The sequence below is a fragment of the Lynx canadensis genome, chromosome D2 (genome assembly GCF_007474595.2).
Source record: "Lynx canadensis isolate LIC74 chromosome D2, mLynCan4.pri.v2, whole genome shotgun sequence".
In the NCBI taxonomy this organism is placed as follows: domain Eukaryota; kingdom Metazoa; phylum Chordata; class Mammalia; order Carnivora; family Felidae; genus Lynx; species Lynx canadensis.
Window position 1 is genome coordinate 78,761,840 of NC_044313.2, and position 27,826 is coordinate 78,789,665.

The following is a 27,826-nucleotide window of genomic DNA, read 5'->3' on the forward strand; positions in this document are numbered from 1 at the left end:
GGGGGGCTGTCTGGTCCCTGTGTCCTGCCCTGGTCTTCCCTCTGGGTCCCTGTCCTAATCTCTTCTTCACATCAGGACACCAGCCATATCGGATTAGGACCCTCTAATGGCCTCATCTCACCTTAATTACCTCTTCAAATGTTCTACCTCTCAATAAGGTGACACTCTGTCTCCACAATTGTTTCCATTCTTAGGTTTTTCCCACTAATTCAATTTGCCTACATAGCACACAAACCTCCTATTCCTTGTATTTCATCCCTATCTTTTAATCCAGGTAAATGTTTTTATTATCTAGGTACCAGTCACAAATCCCAATCCAAGCCTGATTACACCATAACATCGTACTTGTTAACCTTATTCAGTTTAAAGAGATTTGTCTTCTAATTTCCCATGCCTTGATTTATATGCAGATACTTTTCATTGCAAGCGTGCTTTCCAAATTATTCTCTTATTTATTCTTTTCGGCTGAAAATTATCAGGTATTTCCTACACTTCATTTCTCCTCCCCATCACCCCCGTTGACTTTCACGGTAACAAGCCGTCCACTTTAATCTGATTCTTTTTTTCTATTCTTCTCTCAAGCGTTTCTGCGTTCAGTCACCTAAATCAAGTTAATGAATCGTCTGCTACCTCAAGCCCTCGGACACCTGCTCCCTGAGCTCACCGTTCTGGTCTCGTCCATTAGGACCCCCGCAGACGGATCTCTGAGCCGGACTTGCTGACATTGAACGAAAGACGGCTCTACCACCTGTGGGCATGTTTCTTCTCGCACGTGAAAACTGCTCATCTTTTTCCACCGGGGGGAATGACTGCAGAACCAGATGGCCTGTCTTGCGGACCGCCTGGCACTCAGAATTTCTTATTTGGAATCACATGTTTCAGGAGCGAGTTAAAGAATACAGCGAAACAGCCAAAGATGTGAAAACATGCGCAGAGACCTCTACAAATACCGGACATATTGTTGTTTGCAGCACAATTTATTATCTGGTCATGGTATTTGAGTACATTCACAGGTACCGACGTAAAAGCACTGTGACCTCTCCGGAGACAGGGCAACTCAAAAAGAGAACTTCAAAATGTGCAGGAGCAATAAATATCAAACTTTCTGATCTAAAACGTATAAATATAAAATATCAGTCACTTCAGGAAACATCTTAAGAAAATTCGGCAACCACACGTCCATGGGTAGATGTCGGGTGTTGACGGTACTAATCTTCAGAACACGTCACCTTAGATCCAGCATGGTTATTTTTATGTCTTTTACCAACACATGTTTGCATATCTAGGTAAAAAGAAATTGGTTTTACATCATAAGGTTTAATTAACACGGTTCTCGTCAGAGAGGGGATAGGAGTTCCCTGATATAAAAATGTTCCCAATTTTGAAAAGGTTCCCGATCAGAACGGACAGAATCGTGTTCATTCATTTCTGGCACGAACGGATTTACAAAGGTTGCCAAGTAGTTTTCATTTTAAGTAGATTCGAACTTCAAAATAATGTTTCTCTGACGTTCCAGCCAGGGAACCGGCCCGCAAGCAGTTAGGAGGACAGAGGGAGTCAAATAATATTTCTTTTGGGCTAAATCCAAGCCAATCAGCAGGTATGATTACGGGGGCCCCTGGGTGGCACGGTCGGTCGGTTAAGCGTCTGACTTGGGTTCCGGGCATGATCTCACAGTTTGTGGGTTCGAGCCCTGCACTGGGCTCTGTGCTGACAGCTGAGAGACTGGAGCCTGCTTCAGAATCTGTCTCCCTCTCTCTCTGCCCGTCCCCTGCTCGTGCTCTCTCTCTCTCTCTCTCTCAAAAGTAAACCAACATTAAAAAAATTTTTTAAAAAGAATTACGATTAAAGTTTTCATTGAACCATTATGAAAAAATTAATGTGGCCACATCGAGCAGAAATAATTCATAAGACATTTAGCATCATTTTCTTTAATTGTAAGGAGTCTGAGGAAAACTCTATTTCCATGCACAAATGGAAAAGTAACTTTAAGCATATCAACTCTGCTATAGAAATACTGGCATTCTCTCATAAATAAATTAATAGTGCAAAGAAACCAGAAGTACCTACAAAGATTAATTTTTGGGATAAGAAAACAACAAACTAAGCAGTACAGTGTTTTATCCATATCATACTCCTACTGTTTCTCTCCTTAAAAAAAGAAAGGAAGAGGTGAAAAACAAGTATCTGTAAAAAACAGTCAACACAGGGGCACCTGAGTGGCTCAGTTGGTTGAGCGTCTGACTTCGGCACAGGTCACGGTCTCGCGGTCCGTGAGTTCGAGCCTCGCGTCGGGCTCTGTGCGGACAGCTCGGAGCCTGGAGCCTGCTTCGGATTCTGTGTCTCCTTCCCTCTCTGCCCCTCCCCTGCTCACAGTTTCTCTCCCTCCCTCTCTCTCTCAAAAATAAAACATTACAAAAATAGTCAACACAGCCTACTCACACTGAACAGCCTGGGGTCCTTGGTGTGTGGATGAAAGCCCTTCTTTTTACAGGCAGAAACCTCGAGCATGCCGGCGTTGGTCAGCCTGAAGATGCCCGTGCTGTTCCAGGGTGGGAACAAATGTACAAAAGTTAAGGATCATTTGGCTTTCCAGGGGCTTTGTCTGAATGGCCCAAGGATACGTTTTCCTCAAAACGGGACGGAGACAGAAACCACAAAACTAGAAGTCCACAGAGATAGTTTGAGCCGATTTTGCAATAACTGGCCCAGAGAGAAACCCCTAGGGGGCCAACGCCAACTCCATGCACCTGCTGGGCTAGAATGGGAAACAGGCAGCTGAACTGTCGTGTGAGACCAGAGTGGAAAACTGACGCCCCATGGGAGGAAATTACAGGTGGTGGATATTTCTACTTTTTCTAATAACGTGAATGCTGTTTATAGAAACAGCAAATATTTGTCGAGCGCTAGCTACGGTGCCAGTCACTGTGCCAAGCCCTCTAGGCCGACTGCCATGTAGCCGCTTCTTCACGTCAGTCCCGCTGGGCAGGTGTCAAGGATAAACAGACCAAGGCTCAGAGCGGTCACGTATCCCGCGAGACACACACCACGTGAGTGTGGAGCCGGGATTCCACTCGAAGTCTGTCTGACTCCTCTGCTCATAATCATTCGGCAATAACCACTGTCTCCCAAACCTAGAAAGGCTTTGGAGGTAATTCAGCTAAGGCTGGAAATTGTCTTTCAACAGGAGACGATACAGTAGAAGTAAGATCTCAAAAGGCAACCCGGAATAATGTCGTCACTAAATAGAGCCAGTGACTCGACTACGGAAAGGACCTTAGAAAGGAAGAGACAGCAGAGCTACAGGTATAAAGGGAGCAGGCTGGCACCAATCTCTTCTTCCCAAGGGCACGGTGCGTCTGCCTATCTAAGCGCCACCGGCAGCCCCAGGCAAAAGCCTTACTTGGACCCCATGGATCGGCGCACTTACTCTCTATGCTTCGGTGAGCAAACAATGGCGATGGCCTCTGGCAACATGAGCTGGTAGGAACAGTGAGTGTGAAGGTCAACACTGGACAAGAACGCAGTTTGGGTCGGATGTGTCTATAAAAAGAAAAGAGGACAATCACACTGGAGGAGTGGAGTCTTAGCCAAGACCACAGCCCGTGCTCAGAGAAAACTCCAGTGATTAATCCATCATTAATTAAATAAGGATTTTAGAAAATGGGTCACTGACATCACCCTTCCTTTTGTGCATCTTTGGGATGACCAAGACTTGCAGAAGAGGCTTTTGGAAGTGTTCATGTACTTTCTGCTTATTGGAAAAGACAGAACTGGAAATTAATGTGTATATATAGATGTATATACATATACACACACACAACTCCACGCACCTGCTGGACTACAATGGGGAAGAGGCAGCTGACTGTCGTGTGAGACCAGGGTGGAAAACGGAGGCCCCACGGGAGGAAATTACAGGTGGCAGATATTTCTACTTTTATAGAAGTGTATATATATATATATATATATATATATATATATATATAGTAGTCTCTATATATGGTATATACACCCACTCAGACACACACACACACACACACACACACACACACACACAATGGAATACTACTCGGTGATGAAAAAGAATGAAGTCTTGCCATTTGCAACAACATGGAAGGAACTAGAATGTATTATGCTAAGTGAAATAAGACAGAAAGATAAATATCATATGACTTCACTCATGTGGAATTTGAGAAACACGACAGATGAACATAGGGGAAGGGGAGGAAAAATAAGATAAAAACAGAGAGGGAGGCAAACCATAAGAGACTCACATGGAACAAACTGAGGGTTGATGGTTGATGGGGGATGGGGGTTGGGGAGGTGGGGAAAGTGGGTGATGGGCATTGAGGAGGGCACTTGTTGGGATGAGCACTGGGAGTTTTATGTAAGTGATGAATCACGGGAATCTACTCCTGAAGCCAAGACTACAGTGTGTGTTAGCTAACACAGTATGTATAAAAACAAAAAAAAAAAAGAGAGAGAGAGAGAGAGATTCTCATTAAATCATGACAATGAAGCTAGGGGATAGTTTTATTATTATCTCAATTTTACACACAGGGATCCCAAGTCTCCTTTAAGTAACTTGCCCATGGTCACACAGCTGGTCAGGAACAGAGCTGTGATTGGAAACTCACAGATACTTTATGCAAAACCATGGACACAAAAGCAAGTTTTCAATGAATTTCCCACATTTTGCTGTGTATCTTTTCGTGGATGCATCATTCCCTACAAATGGGAGAATGGAACTCTCCAAGTTGTTGAAGGGGTTTGGAAATAATCTTTCGCAGCAAGTAAATACCCATATGATAAGAAGGAAGGGGAGGTTATAAACCTAAAGAAGTATCTTGCAGGTTTGGGGCTCTCTACAAACGTGTGTTTAGGAGAGACAAATCAGAGGTTCACACTTGAGTATGAAAATACATGCACCTGTGCTGATGTTGGCTCAGGCCATGGGTGATGCACAGTCAACCCCAGTTCCCCTTGAAAAAGGAAAGTGACCATTTTTAATCAGGAAACCGAGGTCCCTGGCATGGACTGCCTGGGTCCTGGTCCCAACCCTCACTGCCTATATGACACTGAGAAGATTACTTAACCCCCCGTGCCCCCTTCTCCAGCTGTAAAATAAGATCAATAATCATTTTCTTCATGGGGCTGCTACATTAAAATTAAATGGGACAATCCATGTAAAGTTCTTAGAACAGTGCCTACCGCATGGAAAGGAATCAAAATCATTAGCTGTTTTTGTTGCCGTATTATTGCTGTTGTTGTTTCTTTTAATATTGTCATTGTTAACTGAAGGCCATAGGCCGATAATAATCGCTTCACGGCCTTTCCACGTAACTACGGTCTGCTAAGGAAATGCAAAATTTTACAACTCATTTCCACTTCACTTTATAGAATTAATAGAATGAAGGTAGAATCCATTGAAATCTATTTACAGAAGATACGTGTTCTGCGAGGAAAAAGTTACCCTTGGTTTTAGTCTATAAAGACGTAGCTCAACAGAAGACTGGCAATTATCCTGGTTTTTAAAACCCAAATCTTTAGAGAGGGTCTGAGTAGAGGCGGTCTAACTGCCTGTTAATCTGATTCAGTGCAAACCTCCTGTCACTACGCAGAACCGTCCATGCCTTGACGAGGAAGCAAGAGTCACTCAGAGGGACTCTAGTGCTGCAGAGAAGCAAACAGAGTGTCAAACAGACAAATCACGCAGCCTGTCCATTTATTTGCACACTCAACGCACACCACGAGCGTCCTGAGCCCCTCATTTCTGCCAAGAGAATCACTTCTACTCTGATAACAGCAGCTCTCCCACGGGAGAATGGTGCTCCCACCCTACCCCCTCTATGGAAATCAAAATGACCATGACCATGATCGTGATGATGATGATGGCTGCCGATGCCATTCACTGCAACTCGACAACGTGCCAGGCACTGAACGAACCACTTCCCACATATTATCTCCTTCGACTCTTACAACAACATGGGACAAGTGCTGTTATTATCCCCATTTTACAGATGAGGAGACTGAGCTAAGAAGAAGAGTAAATAACGTGCAGAAGTTCACAGAGCCAGTCAAGGTGGGAAGGCTACATTTGAACCCAGCCCTATCTGATTCTGATTCAGGCCTTCTTTCCCCTGACTAGCTCTGGAACCTGTTGCCACCATTAGGTCAATAAAAATCACAAAACGTCATTTCCAGCCATTACAACTTAGGAATAGGTTTTAAACACGTTTTCATGGAACTTCAATGACGTGACGTGGAGAAATAAACAAAAAGCAAAATCCTGGATTTCTAAAATTTGGCCAAATCCATAATCTAAATGAGGTAACTTCCTTATTGCCTATACGCAATATGACGCAGGTCATACGGGGAAAACCGGTTTTTTAATTTGGCAAATGTTTTGTAAGAGTAACTAACATTGACTCTTCAATGTAAGTATAATATAATGGACTGTCATTCCTTCTCAGTTTATGTTAGAATTTCTTTGCTACGATTTATTTTGCTTTAAAATGCATTCCTGTCGCAGAAAATCACATTAAACTGAACAGCGCCTTGAAAATTCAGCAATTTCTAGGGGCACCTGGAAGACTCAGTCAGTTAAGCGTCTGACTTTGGCTCAGGTCATGGTCTCATGGTTAGTGAGTTTGAGCCCCCCATCCCACCCCCATCGGGCTCTGTGCTGACAGTGGGGACCCCGCTTCGGATCCTCTGTCCCCCTCTCTCTCTGCCCCTCCTCCCCTCTCAAAGATAAATAAATATTTTTTTAAAATTCAGCAATTTCTAAGCGCACAGTAAGGCACATTACTTACTGTTAAATCAAACAAATAGACATATTCGGGAAGTTTTGCAAACTCTTCATTAGAAATAATTTCTTTCATTTGGGAGGCGATTGTATTTTTCAAAGGGCTCTCACACTTGGTGTCTTACTTATGGCTCACACGAATCCAGCGAGGGAGACAGGGCACTCACTAGCCCTGCCTAGAAACAAGGAGGAGGCTAAGAGAATGTAGTAACCTCCAGGCAGAGCTGGGACTAAAGTCTCCTGTACCCTCTGAAATTACATAGCACCAAGTGCTTGGTGATTTTGTGTGTGCGTGTGGTGAGGGATCTAAGTATGTGTCCTGCCCCTACTCAGTGCATCCTTGTAAGTCAAGTAAAATAAAAAACGGTCACTAATCGGGGCGCCTGGGTGGCTCAGTCGGTTAAGTGTCCGACTTCAGTTTGGGTCATGATCTCATGGTTGGTGGGTTCGAGCCCCGAGTTGGGCTCTGAGCCTGTTTCAGATTCTGCGTCTCCCTCTCTCTCTGCCCCTCCCCCCTCCTCTCTCTCTCTCTCTGTCTCTCTCTCTCTGCCTCTTAAAAATAAATAAAAATGTTGAAAAATTTGTACAAAGAGGTCATTGATATCTCTTTAAGGGCTCTTGGATGTGCCCTGAAAATCTTGGCCATATCTCATTCCCACTATCACGGGATGAGTTGTCCTTACCCCAGGTCCAAATGTATAAGACTGAATAGAAAAGTGTTCCCCCAGACAGATTAAACCATGGAGAGGAAAAGTAGAGCACTGTCACCAAAACCAACGGCTACAATTATCTGAGTTCCTAGAAACATGTGCTTCAAAATTCACTGACGTTATCTCATTCTAACGCAGACAATTATCATGAAGTCAATTATTATGACATCTGTTCTATGGACGATAAAAGCTGATGTCCAGATTGCTTCATTTGCCAACATTTCTGTAAAGAATTCTTAGCAGAGCCGAGATTTACACTCAAATCTTTTCATTCGTAAGCCCTTTCTTGATTCTATGATGGCCTAGTGGAGGTTCGAACCCAATATATTCGGCCCCACCATGGCTGCTTATGCAGTGATAAATTCATCCTTGGCCTGTAAGGGAGATGCAGAAGAATGTACGGTCCCTATCGGACATTTACAAACATCTGTTGGAAAGAAATATTTTTTAGGAATCTTCTTAAAATAATCTACTTTTGACCCATGGCACAGGCAGAGAGAACAATAACAGTGTAGTCAAGATTAATTAAAACTCTGACGAGGTCTCCATTAGGCCATACAAAAATCATCAGAGCAAGTCATTTATTACAGGACATTTGTTACACTTGAAAAAAATTACAAATAAGGAACTATTTGAAGGAAGCTACGTGTCCTCAAGGAGGCAAGCAGCACCCCACAGAAAACTGAGCAGAAACTGCAGCTGAAAAAAGGTCACACGTACGTGGATCCATCCGAGCGTGAGGAGGCCGTGTTGGTCCTGAACACTGAATAATTCTTCTACATTCTCCACGTCACAGTAGTCCGGCCCCGCAGACTGCTTTGGCACAATCACATGGGTGATAGTAAATTCATTATGCGTCTAGAAAACAATTGGCACAAAGGATAACAAGCATCTGAAAGGGAAAAAAAAACAAAAACAAAAACAAAAACAAAAACCCACAACCTGAAATGGAAATACAATGATTTGCTGTAAGACTAGAGAGCGTCCGGGCCACCCGGTTGGCTCAGTCGGTTAAGCGTCCGACTTTGGCTCAGGTCACGATCTCACGGCTCATGACTTCAAGCCCCATGTCGGGCTGTGTGCTGACAGCTCAGAGCCTGGAGCCTGCTTTGGATTCTGTGTCTCCCTCTCTCTCTGCCCCTCTCCCGTTCACGCTCGGTCTCTCTCAAAAATAAATAAAAATATTAAAAAGAAGAAAAAGACTAGAGAGCATCCGTCCCACCACCTGCAACCTCCCAACCCATCGACACTCAAAATCAAAGCCTCACTCTTAAAAATGGATTCTTTGCCAAAAAACTTGAGAATCAGCTCTCTGGAACTCAAAACCTATGTTCACAATGGAAGATGCATAATAAATAGGAGTTCTTAGCATCCCAGGTGGTCCACGATAGCTCAGTTAATAAATAATGCCTTGATGTATTACATTTGCCGTGGAAAAAATGCAGAACAAAACGGCAGCAGGTTGAGGCGGGAGACTAAGTGCTTTTGTGGTTTTACTGAAGGACGTTTCTAAGGCGTGTGGAGGTCGATGGTCTTGTTTTTATTTTATTAATTATGTTTAATTTCACTTCCAGACCTATTTTCTTCTGCTACTGGGGCTACTCACGGGGATTGCCCATAATTAAGGTACTGTTCTGGATTTGCATTCAGAAAAAGAAAAAGGAAAAACAAACCACTCCCTTCAGGTAAAAGGTAAGAGTTGAAGGAAGAAGGCTGAGAAGAGCGGGTACGATCCTCAGGCGGGAGATGTCATGCTGACAGCGGGTGCCCACTCCTCCCTAAGGACCCCTTTCTCTCTGCTCTGACGGGGCTCTGTTCCTTCGGCCAGGATCGTAACTCCTCCCTCCATTCCCCCCTCCCGCCTTTCATGGCTAACTTTATGTATTCTCTTCAGGCCTGGCGTAAACGTCACTTCTCAGGGAAACCCTTCTTGACCTTCCCAGACAAGGTCAGTTTCCCAGTCACACACGGCCATGATGCCCTGCACTTCCAGGGAGAGCACCGGCCCCACCGATAACTAGTCACCTGTCTGATTCTTCACAGACACCATGTGAGAGTCACAGGCAAAAACTGTGGCTGCTCTAGGCTACAAATGCCAGCACCAAGCCCAGCGTCTGCCAAACGCAGGTACTCAGCACACGTCGCCCGATGAAGAATGAATGAAGAATCAGTCAATCAACCCATCAAACTAGGCACAGCATATGGTCTCGAAGAGGAAGCATCCACAGTCCCCGCCCCCCACCCCAAGGGCAAACAAGGCGGCTGTGGGGGGACCGCGGCAGGCCGTGTTCTTGTGCTTGTTGTCTGTGCTTCGTCTCTCCCGGAGGAAAAGTGAAGATGTACAACCGGAATACGGTAGGAGAACGCGTGTCGACTAAAGCGTATTATCCAACTAAGCAGCAGTTCCCAAGCGGAATGCGCAGGACAGAAAACGTGCCTGGACCCAGAATTAAAAACTGGTATCCAAATGAGTCTACGAAGGGCACTTTCAACGAAACATTATTCAGCCTTCTTGCAAGTAGGCAAGTGAGGCTTATGCATATTCTCTCTTCTGTCCTCCTTGTTTTGACATTGTCGTTTCATCGCATATTTCGGATGAAATCTTCCGTATGTAAATGGGACCTGTGCTACAAGATTTCAGCTTCCTGAGACTACCGTCTGAAACCCTCATTTTATTCCACATGTGTCTGGAAAGGGTGGCAAGATGTCACCCATCAAACCCGCTAGAGTTAATTACATAAATACATGTGAAACTAACCGTTGCAATGGAACTCTGATTTAGAAAACTAGATGGTTTTGGAAATTGTAAGACCTGTAATCCATCATTTTTCTAAACAAAGGTTTAATATGTGGTTCCATTCATTCTTCACAACCAGCTTGTACGGTATCCCTGAAATTTTGCAATCCATTTCCCAGGATTCATTGCATTAATAATGACAGTAGTCGTGTGTCATTAATCCAGGTAAAGATAATTTCATAATTTCTGCAGCTCTGAGGATGCTTTTATTCTGTTCTGCTTATCGCAAGAAAGCCATTACTACTGAACGTGTATCTTGGGCAGAAAGATATGAAACAAAGACCATACCAGTTTTCCACAGAGTATTCCACACGTTTCTACTCCTCTCACTGTATTAGATTCTGCCAGCAGCAGAAACTTGTGGCAGAGGTCTCTGGATAAAACTACACAGCGCAGTCCTTCAACCACTAAATCTAGGAAACAGAAAAGGCAGAAAAAGCTAAAAAAAAACAGATCTTCCATCCCATCCATCAGAGCTATTTGTGGCAAGCAACTACCGGGCAATATAGATATAAAAAATGAGGGGTGCCTGAGAGGCTCAGTCAGTTAAGCATTCGACTCTTGATTTTGGTTCGGGTCGTGATCTCACGGTTCATGAGTTCGAGCCCCGCATGGGGCTCTGCGCTGACAGTACAGAGCCTGATTGGGATTCTCTCTCTCTGCCTCTCCCCAACTCACTCTGTCTCTCTCAAAATAAACTATATATATATATATATATATATATATATAAATATAATTGCACTATATATATAAAGTGTACATATATATATATATATAAAGTGTGTGTGTCTGTGTGTGTGTGTGTGTGTGTGTGTGTGTATATACATATGTATATATATAGTGAAATTATCAGGTGTTCCACTTCCTATATTTTATTTTTAAACTCTTAAAAGTACACATTGACCAGAAGGAAGGAAAAATTCCACTTTGCATATAAATTATCTTGTGAACAAGTGGGAAGGTGCAAGCATTTTTCCATCTTTGTGCCTCAGATCAACTGTCTGCATAGATGTGTGAGGTTTTTGGAGGGTACCAAGCAAATACACCTTCACCTGCACAGGCTGCAGTGAATGGATCTCACGGACCATCAGGCATAGGATAGATCTTCTTTCCTGCGTCTTCCGTATGTTTCTGATAGCTTCATGAAAGTTGGTGATCGTTAAGTAAAAGCACTGTTTACAGAACTCATTAGTGATAGGGTAACTTATTAAATAGTTGCCTATCGCAACTCTTTTAAAATAAATGGAAACGCAGACTGCAATCCGACAGTGTCTGTGGGGAAAATCTACCCCATTTGGTTTTGGGAGCTTGCCAGTGCCGACGGAGGGGCACCAAGCAGAAGTAACTGTTGGCAGAAGCTTATAATCCATCTGGAGGGTAACGACCTGTGTGTCAGAGAGCCTCCTGGGCAGGGACATGCTAAACGTGTACATTTACATTTGTATTTGTATTTTTTAATGCTTTTATTTATTTTTGAGAGAGAGAGAGAGAGACAGAGACAGATCACAAGCAGGGGAGGGGCAGAGAGAGAGGAAGACACAAAATCCAAAGCAGGCTCCAGGGTCTGAGCTATAGCACTGATGTGGGGCACAAACCTGTGGACCACGAGATCATGACCGGAGCCAAAGTCAGACGCTTCACTACTGAGCCACCCACGTGCCCCTACATTTTTTAAAATGCAGGGTTTTTTTTAAATTTATTTTTATTTATTTTGAGAGATAGAGAGCAAGCAGGGGAGGGGCAGAGAGAGAGAGAGAATCCTAAGCGGACTCCGATGTGGGGCTTGATATCACAAATGCAAGATCACAACCTGAGTTGAAGTCGAGAGTCAGACGCTTAACCGACTGAGCCACCCAGGCGCCCCATAACATTTATGTTTACATTTTTAAGCAAACGATTTTCTTAGCATCTTCTTCCCTCTCCAGTGTAAGTATTTACCTTGAAGATTCATGCGTTTCTTGGCTAAAATGCATGAAAGAAAGATAAATGCTTGGAATTCTTCTCATTTCAAATCTCTATACCATGACCAGATACAGTCCTGTTGATGACAGCGTGCTGTTCTATCCGGGCGGGCAAATCATGCTTCCTGAATTTTAAGGTTACGGACGGGAAGAGCCGGATGGCACCCTTCATACCGCATCGTGTGGGGGCCCTACCCCAGTGGATGATGAAAAGAGGGGGGCGCCTGGGTGGCTCGGTCGGTTAAGCGTCCGACTTCAGCTCAGGTCACGATCTCACGGTTCGTGGGTTCGAGCCCCGCGTCGGGCTCTGTGCTGACGGCTCGGAGCCTGGAGCCTGCTTGGGACTCTGTGTCTCCCTGCTCACGCTCTGTCTCTCTCTCACTCCAAAATAAATAAACATTTTAAACAATTTAAAAAAGAGAGAAAGGAGGAGCACCTCCCAGCGGTTAGGGGCCGCGGCTCCAGCGGAAGAGAAGCCGTGTCTCGCGGGGATGCGTTCCGTCACTTACTCTGCACGGCGCTCAGAGTGGCCGCGGGCTTCAGAGCCCTGTTGACGGGGGGCGAGTGGCTGGCGGAATTGGCCGCGTCGCTTTTGCCAGGCTGGTCCGCGGAGACGTGCAGCAGGGAAGGGCTGTGGCGCGGGCACAGGCAGGACGCGGCGCTGCCGTCGATCTGCTCGGACAGCGCGGGGGGCTCCGGGCTGCGCATCTGCCCGCGGGCCAGTTCCTGCTTCTTGAGCTGGTCTTCGAAAAACAGGAACTGCTCCGACTCCAGCTGCTGCTGGCGCATCCGAGCCACCCGCTTCCTCTCGGCCTCGATCAGGCTCTGATGCTCCAGTCGCTTGAGAATCTCGGCGTCGTACTTGTTCTGAAAAAAAACGTGGCGGCCGCAAGAAGAGGTTAGTTTCCGAGGCAGCCGCCTCGAAGCGGGACTGGACACTTGCAGGCTTCTAGCAGACGCAGAGACACAGAGGCCGCGGTCCGCCCAGGGGGACACTCACGCGACAGCGAGGAAAATGTCAACCATCACGGCCGAGGCCCCTTACGTTGGCCAAGGGGGCGGTCCCAAAGCCACCCGCGTTTTTACCAGAGGCGGGCTATGGCAGTCAAGTTCCCTCCATACCCCACGCTTTTAAAAAGAATTAGGAAATCAAGGTCAGGATGGTTGGCGTGGCCCGACGGACCAAAGCAAAATATCTCAGAAATGGTCACATCACCCTAGACCGCACCGTCCAAAATCACAGCCACTGGCCACATGGACTACTTAAATCTAAATGAAGTTATATGCGATGAAATCGGATATTTAGTTCCTCGGTCACGCCGGCCACCTTTTCAGCACCACGTGGCTAGTGGCTCCCATAACAGCGCCACACAGAACGTGTCTATCATCAGAGGAAGTTCTACTGGACAGTCCCTGCCGTAGAAGTTTTTGCCTCTGACTCGAGAACTCTTCCCACTGGGGCTTTTTGGAGAAAGGGGAGTCACTAGGAAACCGTCCAGCCATCTCTATCAGAACGAATGGGGAATTTTGTTAAGATGATGAATCCCAGGTTCCCTAGTCTCAAAAAAAAAAAAAAAAAAAAAAAAAAAAAAATCCAGGCATTATTAGGTCAGAGAATACAAATCTTTAATAAGTTCCTCAAATGATTTTGATAAAAACTAACTTTGGGGATGCTTGGGTGGCTCAGTTGATTAAGCGTCTGACTTCAGCTCAGGTCATGATCTCACGGTTCGTGGGCTCGAGCCCCACGTCGGGCTCTGTGCTGACAGCTCAGAGCCTGGAGCCCGCTACGGATTCTGTGTCTCCCTCTCTCTCTGCCCCTCCCCTGCTCACACTGGATCTCTGTCTCAAAAAGAAATAAACATTAAAAAAAATTAACTTTGCCGGCTGCCTGGCTGGCTCAGTCAGTAGAGCACACGACTTTCGATCTCAGTGGTGAGCTCCAGCCCCACACTGGGGTAGAGATTACTTTTAAAAAATTATGTATAAAAAAAAAAAAAAAAAAGAAAAGAAAACCAACTAACTTTGGTAGGGGTGGGGTGGGGCACACAGTTTCCAATAGCACTTGGGGTGCACACGAATCACCCGGGGTTTTGTTATGAGGGCTGATTCCGATTTGGCAGCTGTGGGCTAGGGGCCGAGATTCCCATTTCTAACAAGCTTCTGGATGATTCCAGGGCTGCCTACAGTGAGGGTTTACTGATGGGTAAACCCATCTCTCTCTCCTCCTCTCTCCTCCCCTCTCTCTCTCTCTCCTAGGCATAAAGGCTGCCCCTCGGTCTGCACAGAGATTGCCACATGACATCTACTTTGGGACACTGTTGTGGCCTGTGATATAACTGCTATCATCAGAGGCAGACCGGGCCTTTCCTCCCTGGGAGATCCTGAGAGGGCAACCACATGCATCGTTGACGTGAAGGAAGACCGGATTGGGCTTTTCTCTCCTTTGCTGTTGCTTTGTCTGGGTCCCCCAAATCATTCTTATCTTTCATAGTTCAAGTCAAATCATCAATATGCACACTTGAGGAGTTTCAACATTTCAGATTTCAACATTCCCGCTGTCATTTAGTGGAAGCTCAGCACTGAAACCTGGCTATGCCCCCAGGAAGCAGAGACATTCTGCGACCATGTGCCGAGTTCATGACATTGAACTGAAGCGAAAGTCAGTACAAGCGACAATCCCAAAGCACATAAACACACAAACAAAAAAAGCAACACCACCTTTATAACAACGCTAAAAACAGGAAGAATTCAAGGTTTGAACTTGAGGCCCTATGGACTGGTCAATTTCTTCTTCCAGTGCCTTTCAATCTCTTAGACATCATTATCATGATCTCTCTTTACGTAATAATGATCCAGAAGCCACCGTCCATTGGTGATACGACATTTCATTCATATGGTTAGCTATTCATCTATCTTAGTGCAATATTGACTGTAATATTCAAGAATCGAATTTACATTTCCAAGGCCTACATAATTAGATCAGAATAATCTAGATCAGAACAATCAGAAACTGTACACTGTTTTCCCTCCCTCCTACTGGCTCCGTGCATCACCAAAAAGCGGTCATCTGCCTCAAGGTTCCACTGGCAAGAGTTGGTCAAAAAGCTCTATTTAAATCACCATAAGAAATCCATATTCTAAGTCATTCTCAACGTTATTAGAGTTGTAAGGAAATAAAAATACCACTTCTTTGGTGCAAGTGCTTAACCTGTATATCAACATGAATTCGTTAGTGGCTTTACAGCCTTGTATGTGTAATTTTTAATTGAAAGGCACATGACATTTGAAACACTCACATGAAAATGAAATTCAAAACATAGCCGCACAGAAAACAGTCGCGAAATAAATGTACCAATTGAACTTACTTTGCTTTGCAAATATTCTTGGTATTCTACGTTATATTTCTTTAAAAGGTCCTTTTTCAATTCATCTGTCCTTGGGAATGCAATCTCCTTCAGTTTCTTTTAAAAATATATATATACATATTGATTAGTGGGATTCTCAGTACAGTCTTTCAGATCATCAGCTGAGAAAGAAAAGCTGGTATGCGTATTAGAAATCAAGACACAAGTAACCAAAGATGATGGCAGAAATAGAAACTTCTCTTTGCCGTGGCTCCAAAACACAACTTTTCAGTAGGAAATGGAAAGGCTTATCCCTTTTGTAAGAGCCTCTGTTGACTCAACTAGGTAGGTTCTGTTGAGTTAGGTACCCCGTGTTTACGTGGTGGGTTTGTCACTGCACACCGCACAGCAGGCCAACAGTGCGGCATCATGATTAAGACACTGGACAGCGTGGTAGGGAGGGGCCGCTGGGCTTGACAGACCGTAACGGGCAACTGGGGCGCTTCGTGTACAAATACAGATTCCCAGGCCTACGCCCAGTTTCCCCAAATCAACGTGTTTCGGGGCAGGGTTGGGGAGTCTGGACCTCAAACAACTTCTCAGTGATTTTTAGTGGCCGGAAAATCCGGGAAATCTGATTTAGTCCAAGCACCACCCTCCTTTTCAGAGATGAGGGAACAAAGGCCTACAGAGATGAGAAGTCTTCTCCAGTGTCATGCAGCTAGCTGGTGGCCCCATTATTACTAGAATCCGAATCTAACTCTGGCCAGGCTGTCCCACTAAAATGTCTTTTCTTTTAATTGCCTGTCATCCATCCATCCATCCATCCATCCATCCATTTATTCAACAAGCATACACAAAGAAAACGTATATGCTTTTGGAGAATTTTTTTCCTATAAGCAAAAATAAGAATAACACTAAATTAGAGCAAAAGGCTCAGCTTGGTGGCTGGGCCCTTGGGTCCCCTATAGAACCGTCTGAGGTCGAAACAGCAAGAGGATTGAGAGAAATGCTACATAAGGTGTGGCAATGAGGGCCCCTTCGGAGAAGTGTGTATAGAGATTTTTAAAAATGTAGATGGTCGTATGACAATATCTGGGTTCTTACAGGCCACCTCAGGCCAGATATAACCGGTAAGAGAGCCTTTCTTCTATTATATGGTCAAGTATCTTTTGAGAGTTATTTAAAATTCCAGGCTGTGATTGGCTTTTTATATACAGTTTCATCTTTCTCCATGTAAGTTCATCCCAAACTACTTAAGGCAAAGGAGAAACATTAAAAACGTGTTCTTTAAAAGGATATATTCTCCAGCTAAAATTGTCTGAAGCTTCATATATCAGTTGCAAATGTTGATGGTAAATAAATAACTTTTCAACAACTCTCTCCTTTTTCCTTGAGAATATTTCAGGCTATCCACAAACACTTTATTATGCCCTTAGGCTAATCCTACAAGAAGAAAATAGCTAGAACTTTGTGGCCGCCTTAACAATCAGCACTGATTTTCAAACCGTTTTGGGGTTCGGGACTATATGGGATAATCAAAACCGGTCAAGATGACTCTGAAACAAATCTGGGGAATTGGACACGCTTTCCGACAGTCTCTGGGAAGAACAGTGAATAATTCCTCCTCACGCCACAAGGCAAATTGAACACATTCTTGATCTTCTTTTCTCCCCCCGCCTCCCAGTTTCAATTAGACATCCCACACTGGCTCAGTAACGATGATTAAAGGTCCAAGAAGAAATCGAAACATCTTGGCTAATGGAATTTTCTGCGCTCAAGCTCTCAAGAGGACGCGACGAAGGAGGAAAGGAGGTAGGGGCAGATCAATAACGGAGACTCGGGGAGCATTTGATCCCTCAGGGGAGAATCGACCCCACGATACCTTCATAATATCCTGTTTTTCAGGTACCGCACACTGCTGGTAATCTCGATGGCTGGGAAGCTTTTCCACAAACAAGCTAGAAAAAGAGAAAGCACATCCTTAGCATGATATAACAGAAGCAGCAGGTGGGCAGTGGTTTCTAGTATGAGAAAGAAACTCCTTTTCCAAATGGACATGTTTATTACATTATTATTACCCAACATCCTTTCCATCGGCCTTTTCACCAAAGGCGGACACGAACCTATGATTTTGGCATTACAGGGCGGTAAGCTCAGCGGACGGAGCACTGAGGTTACGAGGGTGAGGTTGCTCCCTGACGGACCGTGTCACATTGGTCCTTCTCAAGGTGCGGGGTGCTCAATCCCGCCACAGCGCCACCTTACTCACTTGTGGGGCTGGCAATACAGAGGGTCGTGGAAAAACGTTAAGAGTCTGAAAAGATCAATGTAATCTCGTCTCACCCCTGAAAAAGACTCAAAGGACCACTGATGAATCCGTAGTGCCATGGTGTCTACTGACCAAAAATTCTTCGCTGAAAAGTCGCAACTAAGAGAAATAACAGCCAGAACCCCTAGTGGATTAGGAGGTGCTCACTAGGAGTTCATTCTTCATCACCTTTTTGAGGAACAAGGGACAGTGGACGTAAAGGGAAATCCCAAGAGCAAACCAGATGCATCACTTTCAGGGTAAATGAACAGTTTGTTTCACAAGGGCAGGGAATTTTGGGTGTGTTTTTTTTTTTTTTTTTTCTTACTGATGTATCCCTAGCTGGTAGAATAGTGTCCAGCTCATGATGTGTGCTCAATAAATATTTGTTAAATAAAGAAATAGTCCTTCCTTGATGGATCATGGTGGGCTATAAACACTATTTTTGATCAGCTAATATGTGATACCTTATCATTATTGGTGTTCTCCTCCTTACAGATCACACCTGCTTGCCTTCGTCATGCTGCCTACAGGCGACAGTGGAATGGTAAAATAACTCTCATTTCTTTTTTTTTTTTTAATGTTTATTTTTCAGAGAGAGAGAGACAGAGACAGAGAAAGAGGCAGACAGGGAGACAGAATCCGAAGCAGGCTGCAGGCTCCGAGCTGTCAGCACAGAGCCAGATGCAGGGCTCGAACCCACGACTGCAAGATCGTGACCTGAGCCGAAGTCGGACGCTTAGCCAACTGAGCCACCCGGGCGCCCATAACTCTCATTTCTTTGAACAAGAAAATTACGGCTTAAAGAGGCTATGTGAAGTGTTAGTTGCCTGAAGCTTTATAAATAGAATAAAGTCACAAACGTTTAGAGTTGAAGAGAGCTTAGAGATTTCTGCCCGTAAGTCTTCCATTTGTAGATAAGGAACTGAGGCCCGCACAGGGCAAGTGAATTACAGGTTGTCACGTGGTTAATGACAGAAGGGAATTCACACACTCTGATGACTCAGTATAGTGGCTTTTTGGTTTTACCGCACTTAACGTTTCCACAGAAATGTGTACAAACACGCAAGGAGAAGGCAAAACAGAAATATTACCGATCGGTAACTTAGAGTTCAGAAATTAAGACTTTTGGAACACGTGCACTATCCATGATGCCTGGTGGCCTCCAATTTCACATTTATTGGTTGGCGCTCTAGAAACTAATGGTCTTCCCCAGTAGGCTGAGCGTTGTGAACCACCAACTTCTCAGAGGTCCTCGGGTTAAGTCCCCAACGGAACTAGTGAAATCAACCAACATGTGAGTTTCAGTTAAAATAAAAGTACGAGTTTCAGCTTAGATTGAACAGTTACTGGTAACAGATCCTCCCACCAGTAAACGGGCAAATGAGGGAGGAAACTCCAGACCTCACTTCTGTTAATTCTTAAGCCGGGACACATTACTAAAAAGTGTCTAACGGGAAGGATGCTGTTTTCTACACGGCTGTTCAGAGGCGGCCACTTCCACTCAACGTTCTGGAAGCTCTTTTATCCAGAACGTTATTACACAGCTAAATAAATTGCTTTTGTAAAAAAATATTCACGCTAGAGGCACCTGGGTGGCTCAGTCGGTTAAGCCTCTGACTTGATTGTGGCTCTGGTCATGAGGTCGAGATCCATGAACTGAGCTCCACATTAGGCTTCCCACTAGCAGCGAGGAGTCTGGCTGGGATTTGGGATTCTCTCTCTCCCTCTCTCTCTGCTCCTCCCCTGTTCGTGCACGTGCTCCCTCTCTCAAAATAAATAAATAAACTTAAAAAAAAAAAAGAATAGCTCTGCTCTGAGCCAGGTAGGCTCCATATTTGCTGAAGCTCTCTCCATTGCTTCAAAAAACAAAACAAAACAAAGCAAACTACAATGTGAAACTGACTGTTCCTTTCTATCCCTGAATCAGATCCTTCATATAACTGCCAACTTATCCCCCAGTCGCAACCCATCAAATCAAACTTTAAAACCGTTAACGGCAGGGCGCCTGGGTGGCTCAGTGGATTAAGCGTGCGACTTCGGCTCGGGTCACGATCTCACGGTTCGTGGGTTCGAGCCCCACGTCGGGCTCTGTGCTGCCGGCTCGGAGCCTGGAGCCTGCTTCCGATTCTGTGTCTCCCTCTCTGTCTGCTTCTCCCCTGCTCATGCTTTCTCTCTGTCTCTCAAAAATAAATAAACGTTAAAAAATTAAAAAAAACCAAAAACCTGTTAATGGCATGTTCTAGGCACCGTAGTCAGAGCTACAATCTGGCTCCTACTTGCACAAAACACTTACATTGCTGTGGGGGAGAATGGCATAAAACAAGATATTTCCTTTGTGAGAAGTGTCAAAGAGAAAGATACGCAGGTCACTGCACTGGCCTGTAGAGAAGGTACCTCCTGTCCCCGAACCTCACTCCATCCCGAGCCTCAGAAATGGTGTGGGACGCCTTTGAATACATTCCTTTCTGACTTAAAAGCCTGGACACGTAACGCTTTTGGAGACTGCAAAACTGGTCTGAGTGGGAAAATATTCCCGGCATCCAAACCGTCTCACCAAAACACCTTGTGAACATTTCCCCACTTTTCTCGTTTTGAAGGCCTCCGAAACTAAAGACTTACGTTATAAATTTATTATAAAGGACAAAGGCATTTTCCAAATTTCCTTCTTCCATATACACCGAAGCCATCCTTTCCATCTCTACTCCGGATCTAAAGTAGCGGCGTGGGGTGATGTCCTCCGTGATGGTGATATTACAACCAAGCTTGCTCAGGGCACGGACTCGCTCTTCCGGGCTGAGGGAAACATCCGTGTGGTCAGGCATGGCAGCTAGCTTTCTCTGCAAAGCAAAATTTGAATCTCTGGTTATGGTAAGAAATGAATAGGACTGCGATTCTGGATGTATCTTCTGTACTAAGTACCTGACACCAGTACCCAAGGAGAAAGAGTTAACGTAAGAGTTAACGATAAGAGTTAACGTATAAAAAGTTCCATAAGAGTTCTGTATAAAGAGTTCCGTAAGTTAACGATAAAGAGTTCTGTAAGAGTTAACGATACGACGGGGCTCCTGGGTGGCTCAGTCGGTTAAGCGTCCGACTTCGGCTTAGGTCACGATCTCACGGTTCGTGAGTTCGAGCCCCAAGTCGGGCTCTGTGCTGACTGCTGACAGCTCAGAGCCTGGAGCCCGCTTCGGATTCTGTGTCTCCCTCTTTCTCTCTCCTCCCCCACTCATGCTCTGTCTCTCTCTTCTCAAAAATAAATAAACATTAAAAAAATTTTTTTAAAAAAGAGTTAACGATACAACAAAAGCGAAGCCTTTGTGTGGCAAGTGTATGTAACACTTAAAAATGCAATGATTGTAAGCCTTGTTCCAATGCTACTTATATGCAGTTCCCAACCTCTGTGTCATGAATAGCGCCTTATGCCATAAAATTTGTTTGCAGGTCTTTAAACATCATTTTAGGAAAGGGTGGTCAAGATAATGCATCCGGCGGGACAGTAAAAGCAAACCACAAAAAAATAGCTCAGGAAAGAACTGAAAGAAAGAATGGAAAGAATCTAGTGACATCCCTGTATGAAAATCATAGCCTATAAATGAATTTATGGCCTTTGCAGATTTTTGTATTAGTTATTTTGGAAAGAAAATATTGTACTGCTGTCCTTGAAGGACATAGTTGAAGAGAATTTTTTTTTTAATGTTTTTATTTATTTCTGAGACAGAGAGAGAGCATGAGTGGGGGAGGGGCAGAGAGAGGGAGACACAGAATCCGAAGCAGGCCCCAGGTTCCGAGCCGTCAGCGCAGAGCCCGATGCGGGGCTCAAACCCACGAACTGCGAGATCACGACCTGAGCAGGAGTCAGTGCTTAGCTGACTGAGCCACCCAGGCGCCCCTGGTACAAATTCTTACTAGGCCTCTGCCCGCATCTAGAGATTGGAGTCAGGCTCGAAGAGCCCGTGTTTGAACTGATGTCCCCAGAGGTCCTCGCGCATGCCGCAGCCGAGGAAGCACTGGATTAGACCACTTCACCGTGCTTACCACCCTTTGATGCAACAAGAATGGAATTAGCCCAGAGCGGAATTAGGTCTCCAAGTCTGCCTCCGTCAGTCGAGGGTCGGTGGACTACAGTCTGGGCAGAGCACGTGATGAAAAGGTACGTGGACAGCTAAACAAGTAATTGAGGTAGACACGGTTTCCGTCTGACTGTGAGTTACGGAGCCAAGGTTCAAGGACAGGGTGCAATGAATCGGACGTTTGCAGGTCTTACAATGGCCTGAGGTCTGTTTTGGTGGCAGTTTTGAAGGGACCTGGAATCATTCTTCTAGAAAGTATGCTCTATAACCAGCCAGATAAGCACAAACATGTTCTCTCTGTTTCCTTCTCCCTGAGAAAACTCTCAGGGCCTGGGCTTCTCTGCCCTGAAGGTCTCCAGCTATCACTCCCGGGACTGATACAGGACTGACCACAGTCCTGTGAGACTGATCACATTGCCCAGGTCAACTTAGAACAGAAGGGACAGGGGCGCCTGGGTGGCTCATTCGGCTTAGTGTCCGACTCTTGATTTCAGCTCAGGTCATGACCTCACAGTTCGTGAGCTCGAGCTGTGCATCGGACTTTGGGCCGATAGTGTAGAGCCTCCTTGGGATTGTCTCTCTCCCTCCTTCTCTCTCTCTCTCTGCCCCACCTCCCTCAAGATAAATAAATAGACATTAAAAAAAAAAAAAAAAAAAAAGAACAGAAGAAATAAGACTTATCAGCCTCCCACAGCCTGTCTTTGGGTCCAAGTTAGGAAGAAAACCCGGGACACCGGATTTGTGACCGTGGCACCTTAAATCTACTCTCACGTGGCCCAGGATTCTGAGATCAGACAGGTGTGAGTGAACTCAGCCCTTCCTTTAACTTCACCTGAAATTAAGGCACACTTCCTTCTAGCCAAACCCTGCTGTGCCATTCTCATTTTTGAAAACACTTTCTAATTTCAGGGGCATCTGGGTGGCTCAGTCGGTTAAGCGTCTGACTTCGGCTCGGGTCATGATCTCACGGTTCGTGGGTTCGAGCCCCGTGTTGGGCTCCGTGCTGACAGCCCGGAGCCTGGAGCCTGCCTTGGATTCTGTGTCTCCCTCTCTCTCTGCCCCTCTCCCGCTCATGCTCTGTCTCTCTCTCAAAAAATAAACAAACATTAAAAAAAAAAAAAAGACTTTCTAATTTCAGAGAAGCTGCCAGAGGCTTCCGCTCCTCAGAGGCAGGAATGGAAGCCTGTGGAGTCCGAGCCTCGGGTGCCTGACTGGGTGCCACGTTGTCACTAGGTGAGAAGTCCAGCAGCACAGCCACCACGCTCAGTGCAGTGCTCAGCAGCACGAAGGGAAAATGTCACCATTCGACCACAGATAAAGGCTTCGGTGACGTCGGAACATGATGGGGAGAAAGAAAACTCTGTGGAAATTAGCACGCTTTCCAAAGGGGGTTTCCAGCCTCTTGGACGTGCAAAAGTAATTTGTCCAGTTTTTATTACTATAGAGTCCGCACTGAATTATAATTATTTGTGGATACTGTTTTCAGTTCCTTGGGAACTCCTGGAGGGGCAAGAATCATTGTCCATCCAGCCTTGGCCTTGTTTGCCTAGGATGTAGAGTATTTCTTGCGGCACGGATGATAATACATGTACCGAAGAAAGGAGAAAGAGAGAAAAAGCTGCAATGTGATTATACCTAGACTATCTTTTCGCCTGAAAGTAAAAATACGATTTACTTTTCCTCTACTGAATGGTCCTGTTCTTCCCAAATGCAAAACTGATTTCGGAAGTAAACCGGGAAGAGCCCGGCACCTTCGTCAATCTGTAACGTTGGGTTTGCGTGTGGGGTTCTTGGATGAAAAAGCAAAATCCCCAGCTGAAAAACGCCTCACTGTTCATTTTTACATTGACACGTCCACTAACATTTTAATCATTTCTACATAATGTTCTGGAAAACACACAAGACCCTCGAAAAGGATGAGGGGGGCCGCCTCGATTCCCCCACGGTGCCCGGACCACACGGGGTCGGAAAGTGAAGAAGCTCCTACAGTTCTCGGCTCCTCGCCCTGTCCGAGCAGCTGAGCACCTGTGAGGGCGATCTTGGCAAAGAGGACTTGGGTCCCAGCCTGTTTTGGAGCAAGAACCGGGCCCTGCCTTTCTCTGTGTTCTGGGGCTAAAGCTTTGCAGATGTCAGGCGCTCAGTCCACTGCGGCTGTTAGTGCTGTCCACGGGGCCACGGGGCTGCGGTGAGCGGGGTGGGAGGCTGGTCAGGAGAAGGGGGACGGTCCTAACGGCTCCCCTTTATCAAGCCCTCATGACAGGCTGGGAACGTTAAAAATATCGTTCCCAATTGTCGAAAGGCACAAAGTACGAAAACGGGGCCGTGGAGATTACATAATGTGCCTACGTTCTCACCCAGAGAACGAACGATCTGGGACACAGACTATGCCTCTGTGATCCCAGGGCCCCTGTTACTTCCTCTCCGCCATCTTGTTCTTTCCAAGACGCACCTGGAGAAGGTGCCTACTATGGTGTTGGGCTGTGAGGGGAAACGTGAGAAGAAGGAAGTTATTTACGCAGGGTTCCAAAGCAGCGTCTATGTGTCACACACAGAATGTTTCCCTGGGTCCCTACCACACAAGGTAAGCTTCCCATTTTTATCTGGAAAGAAGCTGGGGTCCCTCCTACAAAGTCAACTCTGTAGTTCTCCTTCCCCGGTGTTCTGCTGAAGGACCACGCTCTTGGAGTCTAACCCGAGAAATTAAAATTTCACACTTTGGTGGGCCAAGGCATTATTTTTAGTTCCAGCAAAGATGGCTTTGTTAGTCACTTCCTCAAAGGCGAGGACCACACAGATGGATGAAAAGCGACAAGCACAAAACTTCTTGAAGTAACTGTGACTCACTTCACGTTCGCTATGTTTCTGTTCTTCTTGTTGGGTTTTCAGGGCATATGTAAGCTATCGGCGGGCATCACCTACCAGAGAATTCGCTGTAAGCGGCTGATCCATATGCTGTCTGGTCTATAGAAGGAAGGTGCTGACGGTTTCTTCTCGATCACTTCGTCTGTTTCAAAGACAAAAAGCAGAGCCCCGGTTATTTCTTGAGAATCCGAGTCTCAAATCTCAAACCCCAGGGTTATTTCTGGCTCCGAATATAAACAAACCGAAATGACTTATATAACCTGAGTGTTTGGAGAGACTCTGGAAGTCTCCTCCCGAACTTACAAGACTGCAGGTGGTTATGGTTTCTCTTAAGGCAGACCTCTAAAAGTGGGCGTGTGAAGAGAGTTATTGCGGAGTACCCGGCGTGTCTTCTGAGTGTTTTCTTTTCTTTTTTCTTTTTAACGTTTATTTATTTTTGAGAGGAAGAGAGAGAACGTACGTGCACGCAGGGGAGGGGCAAAGAGAGAGAGAGGGAGAGAGGATCCCAAGCAGTTTCCGCTCTCTCGGCACAGAGCCCAACGCAGAGCTCGAACTCATGAACCGTGAGATCGTGGCCTGAGCTGAAATCAAGAGTTGAGCTTAGCTGACGGAGCCACCCAGGCGCCCCTGGGTGTTTTCTTACTTTCTTCAAAGGGAGAAAGGTCATAAGAGTTAACAGCATGGACCCTGGAGCCGTGGGCTTCTACACCTGGAGTCAGTCTGGGCCTAAGCTCAGCTTTACTAGCTCTGGAAGGTGGAACTGTGACAGCCCTGTGGCCCCTGCGGTTGGGTATCCATGGGTGTGTGTACCCTTCAGTGTAGACGGACCTGTAACTGACTTCCAATCAACGGTACATAGCAAAGGTGACGGAATACTACTCCCATGTTTATGTTATGTCACATGGCAAGGATGAGGTGGTTCTCCAGATACATTAAGAGCTCTAACCAGTCGGCATTGAATTAATCCAAAGAACGTTTTTCCAGGGTGGGCCTGACCTAATCAGGCGAAACCTTTCAAAGAGTGAGATCTTCCCCTGCTGATCTTGAAGACTCAGTCGCCCTAAGTACCACAGCCCCAGGGACATGGATTCCGCCAGCAGTCACGTGAGTCTGGAAGAGCACCTGGAGCCTCATGAGATTCTTACCTGGTCAGCAATGCCGTTCCTGCTATGTGATACCCTGGACACAGGACCCAGTTCTGCTGTGCCCAGGCTCCAGACCCACAAAACTCTGAGGCAATAAATGTACGTTGTCTCAAGCCACGAAGCTTGTGGTGATGTGTAAAGCAGGAACAGAAAACGAATATGCCAGCTACGTGCCTGCACATGAGTTTTACAGCCTTTTTGTGCAAACCGACGGGGGGGGGGGGGGATAAACTGACCTATGTCACATAGTGGGGGCAAGGATTACATGCGTTAGCACAGAAAGTGCTCGGGAGAGTTCCTAGCACACAGTCGATATTATAGAAGTGTTAGCTATTATTAGAATCTTTATTTTGCAGTCGTGGAAACGGAGGCTCAGCGATGTTACGTGAATGTGCTCAAGTTCAAACAGTCACTCAGTGAACATTAGCCTCCTTCCTTCTTGTGCTACTTTGGGTCAGGCAATGCATCACCACTTCCCACTTCTGAATTCACTTTGAACTTTTACTCCACTCATCGTTTATGTGATGTTGGACATGTAGCTTTTCTGCAGTTCCTCATTTATGGTATGAGGGGCTTAACCTATCTTCATTCAGATTAGAGCATTCTGTGGTTCTAGAGATCTCAGACGTAGATCATTCAACCCTCCTGCGCCTTTTTTCCGGCCCGGATCCGTGCCCGAGAAATCCTTCAAGGAAAGTCAGGTTGGCAGGTTCTAATGTTTCCCTTTCATCCTCTCCAGTGATGCCTGGGGTAACACTGGGATCTAAGCTTGCAGGCTGCAGAACTGACCGGGAGAGTGCCACAGCCTCAGTGTCATTTAAAACCCTGATTAATTCGGTGCCACTGAATGTAGGCAGTCCCATTTGGGGAATCACCAGTCCTCAGTGAGAAGAAATAAACCAGGAAAGAAAGAAAGAGAGAAAGAGAGAAGAGAAAAAGAAAGAAAGAAAAAAGAAAGAGAAAGAAAAAGAAAAGAAAGAAAGAAGAGAAAGACTAAAGAAAAAACGAAAGAAAAGAAAGAAGAGAAAGAAAGAAGAGCCCTCAAAGCAAATAGAAATAAGACCAGAAAGAAAGACGATACACCGAAGAACTCCCTCCAAACCCTCCGGAGCTTGAAGTAATTCGTTCTTAGGAATTCGTCCTTCCATGAATTAAAAGAGTTAAAGAAACAGAACAAAAAGGCTTATGGGGTATTTGGGACTGGGTGGGGGGAAGGGGGGAAGGGACAAGGAAATATTATTAGTCATTGACTAGGGTCTTGTAAAGCCTAGAATTATTTTTTAGGGGTTACTCAGATCCTTAAAGGGAGAACAAATAATTCTGATAGTTAAAAACATTAGAACAGCAGTTCTTAAACTTTACTGTATCTAAAAGTTATGGAAACCTGAGGCTGGTTTAAAATGCAGATTCCTAGGGGGCGCATGGGTGGCTCAGCCCGTTAAGCGTCTGGTCATGATCTCACGGTTGTTGGGTTCAAGCCCTGCATCAGTCTCTGTGCTCAGCTCAGAACCTGGAGCCTGCTTCAGATCCTGTCTCTCTCTCTCTCTCTTCCCCTCTCTGGCTCATGCTTTGTCTCTCTCTCTCTCTCAAAAAATGAATAAACATTAAAAAAAAATGGGGGGGGCGCCTGGGTGGCTCAGTTGGCTTAGGTCATGATCTCATGGTTTGTGAGTTCGAGCCCCACATCGGGCTCTGTGCTGACAGCTCAGAGCCTGGAGCCTGTTTCAGATTCTGTGTCTCCCTCTCTCTCTCTCTCTCTCTCTGCCCCTCCTTGGCTTGCACTGTCTCTCTCTCAAAAATAAATAAACATTA

At 45.5% G+C, this 27,826-nt stretch overlaps 1 protein-coding gene across 4 annotated transcripts in view; it reads right to left on the bottom strand.

Moving 5' to 3' along the window:
• Positions 1–958: 958 nt before the first annotated feature.
• The window catches only part of STAMBPL1 (STAM binding protein like 1), a 48,975-nt gene continuing 22,107 nt past the window's right edge, over positions 959–27,826 (bottom strand). For 3 of the 4 annotated variants that reach the window (XM_030334147.1, XM_030334149.1, XM_030334148.1), the window contains exons 2-11: positions 24,927–25,011; positions 20,557–20,774; positions 17,509–17,584; positions 15,645–15,740; positions 12,786–13,143; positions 10,604–10,728; positions 8,239–8,376; positions 3,431–3,543; positions 2,443–2,542; positions 959–1,282 (exon numbers count right to left, since the gene is read on the bottom strand). In XM_030334147.1, the coding sequence (XP_030190007.1) occupies positions 1,226–1,282; positions 2,443–2,542; positions 3,431–3,543; positions 8,239–8,376; positions 10,604–10,728; positions 12,786–13,143; positions 15,645–15,740; positions 17,509–17,584; positions 20,557–20,774; positions 24,927–24,956 (1,311 nt within the window). In that variant the 5' untranslated portion in view covers positions 24,957–25,011 and the 3' untranslated portion in view covers positions 959–1,225. The remainder of the gene's footprint in view (positions 1,283–2,442; positions 2,543–3,430; positions 3,544–8,238; positions 8,377–10,603; positions 10,729–12,785; positions 13,144–15,644; positions 15,741–17,508; positions 17,585–20,556; positions 20,775–24,926; positions 25,012–27,826) is intronic. The other variant, XM_030334150.1, reaches the window with a different exon arrangement.